At 41.1% G+C, this 6,000-nt stretch overlaps 1 protein-coding gene across 3 annotated transcripts in view; it reads right to left on the bottom strand.

Annotated features, from left to right (window-relative positions):
• Positions 1-1,999: 1,999 nt before the first annotated feature.
• Positions 2,000-6,000, bottom strand: part of LOC138581094 (calcium-binding protein 5-like) — a 478,774-nt gene continuing 474,773 nt past the window's right edge. For all 3 annotated transcript variants that reach the window (XM_069652169.1, XM_069652170.1, XM_069652171.1), the window contains exon 7: positions 2,000-4,617. In XM_069652169.1, the coding sequence (XP_069508270.1) occupies positions 4,592-4,617 (26 nt within the window). In that variant the 3' untranslated portion in view covers positions 2,000-4,591. The remainder of the gene's footprint in view (positions 4,618-6,000) is intronic.

The raw sequence follows: 6,000 nt of genomic DNA, 5'->3' as shown, positions 1-6,000 counted from the left end.
TCGATTGCACAAAGCATCGGGACTTGGTGGAGCAAACGTAGTACATTATAACGATTCAGTATCAATCCATCGCTCATTGACAATATATGTGCTCCAGTAGCATTTGATTATTTGTGCTAGGTCTTTTTTCTAACCTTTTGTTATGACTATTGCTTGCTTTGGTGTAACCAGACGTTTCTTAAGTCTTATTCAATGTATTGCTCCTCGGTTGCAATAATGGGTGTTTTTTAAATAGTTCTATAGACGGTCCGTTTGTTTTTCTACCACGTCTCTGTGACACGTCCTCTGAGGTATTCAAACAGACAGGAGTTTGATTGTTTTCTATTGATGTTATAGATTCATGGACATTTTCCATGTGGTTTGCCACTACATCATTTTTTGCCTGTGTTTCTCTATCGGTTCTGGTGAATAGGACTTTAGGTTGCAGAGAAATTTTCGTGATCCATTGGATTTTGGCTGTTTCCCTTTTGTAACGTTTTTTGATTTTTTTGTCTGAGGGTTTTTTTTTCTTTTGAGGTGTATTTTGTTTTTTGCCCTTGTTGGAAGATCGGGAAACTTGCTTTCCACTATTTTTGTTGCAGTTTTTGTCAGTGATCTTAGATCTATAGGATTTCCCACTTGAACTTCTGCCTCTGTGTATTTCCATGCTGGCTGCACCTATATTTGCCAGGATGGTATAAGAACATTTTCATGTTTGCTTCGCGCATTCATTCCAGTAATGATCACAGTGAGGCAGCCCTAAAGCAACTAGACACCGGCTCTGTAGCCTAACACTGCTGGGCCGCAGAGCACAATAATTAGCCAGCCAGAAAGCATATACAAACACATAACATCTACTAGTTAAAAGAGTTTGCTGTTTCTTGTCAACTTTAACTTGCCAAGAAACAGTGAACGCCTTTAACAATGGAATCACAAAATAACTGATCCAATTACAACGAATACAAAATAACTAATTCCAAAATAACGAATTTGGGGAAAAAACTAAAAATTGTATTGGTAGTGGGAATAGTGGTTTTGGGGGTGGGGGTAAAGTATAAGGAACAAAAAAAAGGATGGCTTTGGGGGGTGCCCCCCCCAAAAACAATGAAAAAGTAATTAGTTATTTTGGAATTAGTTGTTTTGGCATTAGTTGTGATTAGACTAGTTATTTTGTGAGTCCACCTAATCACATGAATCGAATAAGCATCATTTCACATTTACTTAAGGCCCTCGCTCACTTAATGACACAGCTTACACAGGTTCGAGTGGGCAGTGCATTGAGTGCCAGAGTCGTGCCTCATTTCTGGGATGGGAATATCAAATAAGTGGACAGCTAAGGTATGATTCCCCTTCGAAACAAGGACGCTCATAAAGTATGTGACCTTGCGTGCAGGGGAATAATAGGAATGCTTCCTGGAGGCTGTACTGCACTCCTCAGGAGCCTTTATCAGTGAACAGTGTCACTTGGTATGGACGAGGCTATATAGTACATGTTGTATGCTTGGAGCTTCTAAATCACTTGAACCTGGAATCAGCACTTTTCATCATTCCAAATGCACAACTTGCAGCCAAAAACGACATCTTTCAAGATTCACTGAATGGAACAACTGCAAGGCATGTAACTGAAAAATGCCCTGTCTGGTGTTGGATGCCATAAACTAATCTAAAGCGCTTTACATAAGACATATTTACATACATTACTAATATTACCCAAGCGAAATTGGTACTCATCTATCAACCTCGGAAGGATGAAAGGCTGAGTTGGCCTTGCCGGGATTTGAACCTGCGACATGCAGATCAAACCAACAAGCGTTTAACCCGCAGAGCCATCTTACTGTTCAGAAAGTACATCTTCCAAAATGCAATGAGTCATGCTTCTGGAAGGTTAGCTTTGTCATCAGATCGTGAAGACACTTCAGCATTCATACACAAGGCATGCCATTTCTCAAATTCTTCTGTGTTTATAAAAATACAAGTATATCCATTCCTGCAGCCCCCGAATTAAAACTCAGACTCAATATGCAGCAAATCCTATTTATTTAACCTACAGGGGCTGTGTGCCATAAAGAGTCCAATGCAAGGACTAACCCAATTTCAGACTGAGGTGTGCACAGGGTTTATGTCCTCCAATAGGACTGAATTTAGTGACTGGCGAGTCCTATTTTCTAGGCACTCTGGTAGATCCATAGGTAGATGAGTCCTTTTCTTCTGAAGAACCCTAGTGGCGATGCTCCATTTATTTCTTGAAGGTCTTTCGATGCTGTTGACTGTTGTTCTTTTACTCAAATGACCAATAAATATACTTCAAGATGATTTATTTTGTTATTGGAAACTCCTTTGACCTTACTGAGAGATATGTAATTCATTTATGGGGTGGTATTGAGTCCTTTATTTCCAGATAATCCATTAACTATATAAATGGATGAGTCATTTATCACAGGATGTTCTATATACAATGAGAACATGGGTCCTTTATTTCTGCCTTGCCATCACTGTATCTTTGGGTAGACAAGTCATTTCAATTTGGATGCAATACATTTGAACAAATAAGTCCTTCATGTTGCAGCATAATTTGCATCTTTAGGCCGACACGGCTTTATTTCTGAAGACCATTAAATATTGATAGAAGGTTCCTTGTTTTCTGTAAAATTGAGCGTCTGGGGAGCTAGCTAAAGAGCTAAGTGCACGCCTCTTGTATGGGCCACGCTCCACTTTACAAGTTTGAATCCGCAGCACGGCCTGAATCATCCATCCACCCTTCTGAGGTTGAAAAATGTATTTGTCTATCATTAAATAGGATAATATTAACAAATTAGCACCTGGGGCGGGGGAGCCATTTAATCCGGTTGTTTGTATAGTCAGCTGAATCTCACAATCAAAGCCTGCTTTGCAAGAAATCTGATGGCTGGTCCTCTGCCCCACCATCTTCCCCCCCACTCAATTCTGTTTCTCCTTCGAGTCTCTGGTCCCTTCACCCCCCACCGCAATTACCTGATTCCTTCAGCGGTTCCATGTGTTAATATCCCTGCAAAAATATTGCCATACAAGAATGTCATCATATTTTTGTGACGATATTAACCCATTGAACCTGCAAAGGACACCCCTGCAACACATATATTATTTTAAAGGGAGCAGGGGACACCCCCAGAACACCGGCTCCCATTTACCCCAAAATTATGCTCACCTATAATATCGCCTATGGCCGTTCCCAATGACCATATATATGGCGATGTTATTGGTGCAGATAATATCTACTGATACTCCTTCAGTGGAAGCCCCACCTTCCAGCTCCACAGCGGCCATCTTAAGTATTTTGTTTGAATGAACGCAACGCCGCGAGGCACCCCATTCATCCAAACAAAATGCATTAATGTTAGCACCCGGGTTTCCAGATTGAAAACCTGGGGTGCCAATAGCAATAACACCCTATCCGGCAGGCCGGATCATGTGGTAGTGGCGCTAGGGCCCATCATTAAGGCACTGGCTGCGCTCGGGCCTATAACTTGGGCCCCGGGTCATTACCACCCGATGCATCCCACTAGATTGAGTGTTAGCGCTATACTATTACACCACAGGAGGAGCAATCTGTCTTGAAGTGTTATATAAGAGCCCAAAGTACTGTTACAGATGAGCCCTGTATTGCTAAAAATGTGATTGGACATATTGCAGTATGATCATTTAGAGGACCTATGTAAAGGTTTCTGTAGGGCAATCAATACTTTTTTTCTTGAAATTACTTGAGAGTACGTTCTGGGAGCTGTTTTGTCTCGTCGGACGATAAATACTTTAATTGAGAAGATTCATTGGATCTCTGTTTTCTGCAATTCTATTATATCATGTTCTGAAATACAAGACTAAATTGCTTGACCACACTCATTTCACTATATTGGAAAACTACAATATCAATCCGGAAATTAGTTGACCACTTGTCAACTGAAACAACTGCAGCAATCATATTACTCATTCACCGACTCTTATCTCCTGAATGGCATCAGTTTGGAAGGGAGATAAATCCTTCATTGTTTCATGGCACAATATAGTGGTGAGCCTATTCCCTATCTGCTGGAAGATGCATCATTTTCGCCTAGACTACTAGCTCAATTGGAAGGCTCATCTGTATCCCTCAGAAACTTTTGAATCCATTGCAAGATTAGTTCCTGACTGATAGACGCGGGTTGATTGCATCGAAGGAGGGCTGCGGAATTGCTTGACACATTTGAAATCATTGGAAGATTAGTCAATCATTGGCATAGTCTATTTCAAGAAGAGTCCTTTATGACTAGACATGGTACCAACCCAGTGCAACTTGAGTAATTTACTGGTCAGCATTGTGGAATCCTCTAGAATCCATGAGAAAACAAGTCTGTGACTCCAGAGACATTCCCTGAGAACATTAGGACACATCATTGGATGGATCCTACAGTTTACAGCTGAGATCTCATCTCTGTGCAAGACTTGGACTTTACTCCTTGAGGGTTGGCTGCCATGGCTAAGTTAGTGGGCCCTGTCCATGGCCCCTTGTGCGCTCCCGCCTCTGGCATGGCTGAGGAAGAGTTCCCTCCTATGCACTCTTTGCTTCACTCTGAGTCTCCCAAGGTGAGGGAGTTTGGCCTCAGCGGGACATCATCCGGACAAATTCTGCAAGAGAAAAACATATGTTATGAAGACAAATAGACAGAATGAGACTGGTAGGAGGGCATGAGAAGAAGGAAGGGGACACAGGATGTGGCTTCCTGAGAATGGGGTCTTTTGGGTGAGAAACCTGATCAGTTTCTACATCTATTACCATTGATTGTTGATGTAATCGAAAAACTGCTGATGTAATTTTTGTACTAAACCTAGAGGAAATGGATCAGACCGGTCATCAGAGCCCAACATTGGCTCCCAGGTTCAGCAAGACTCACTTTCCTTTGATTTGGAATGCTTTTAATGATTTTTATATCTAATCATTCAGTTTGTCGTTCTTTCTTTTACATGTCTGCTGGTCCTTGTTTCACCCTACCCTGTGTTTTGTCCATCTTCATTCTTTGAAAGTTTCAGTTATGGTTGTTTATTTCAGGGCAAAGTCCTGAACCGCTTGGCAACCCTCTGGGTACTTGTGCTGATTTAGAAATCGTGTTCACCATACCCAATGTTTACAAATGTTTAATTTTATGTAAAGTGCATTTTCTTACATTGCAACCTTTTCACACTATTGCAAAAACCAAGTAAAAAGATATACAATTAGACTTCTAAAACCATTAAAACATACAGTTACATGAGGTGACAGAATACCATACCTAATTGGGGCACCTTGTTGCTTACTCTATTTGCTCTGTCACTCTGATTAATTTGTTTTGTCCAAATAAAGAGATTTAGCAACAAACAATATATGATTTCAAGATCTTCAAGGTCATGCTCATCATAAAAGTAAACTATATGGATGGGACTGTGCAATGTTTATCTTTTCAAGCGAGTAATGGAAAAGGGAGGAGAAAAGCACAAGTGGAATCACCTTTGTCCCACTTTCGCACTACTTTGGTGGAAAAGTGTAAATGCTTCCTGCAATTATTGAGTGGGGAGGCATTTGCAATGTATTCCTATGAAATCTGCTGCTTTTACCAGTTGCATATTTCTGGTGGATTCCATAGGGACCCATCGCATTACAGCTAGGGTGGATATTCAGGATGGAGGTACGGCAGCAGCATTTGACTTGCAGAACGGTTAATGGAGGCAGCCATGTAGACAGCACTTTTACTATCACTTTTAACAATCTGCCTCACATGAAAATGGCCACTCTTGTGTACTGTCCATAGGACCTTCAACAAGGCTCTAGTCTTATCAAGGATAAGCTCAACACACATCGTCCCCTCAGAAATCGTCGGTCTGCTTCATTATTTCTCATCACCTGTCCTAAATTCGAACACTCTGGTATAGGTGGCAGATCTTTCTGAGTTCTTGCCCCGTCTATAGAATACTTTTCCTCTGGCATTATGAGAAACTAACAAATTTACTGTATTAATAAAGACTTTGCAGACTCTG

The sequence above is a fragment of the Ambystoma mexicanum genome, chromosome 3p, assembly GCF_040938575.1.
Source record: "Ambystoma mexicanum isolate Mex_15411 chromosome 3p, UKY_AmexF1_1, whole genome shotgun sequence".
In the NCBI taxonomy this organism is placed as follows: Eukaryota; Metazoa; Chordata; class Amphibia; order Caudata; family Ambystomatidae; genus Ambystoma; species Ambystoma mexicanum.
This window is presented reverse-complemented; position numbering and strand designations above follow the sequence as displayed.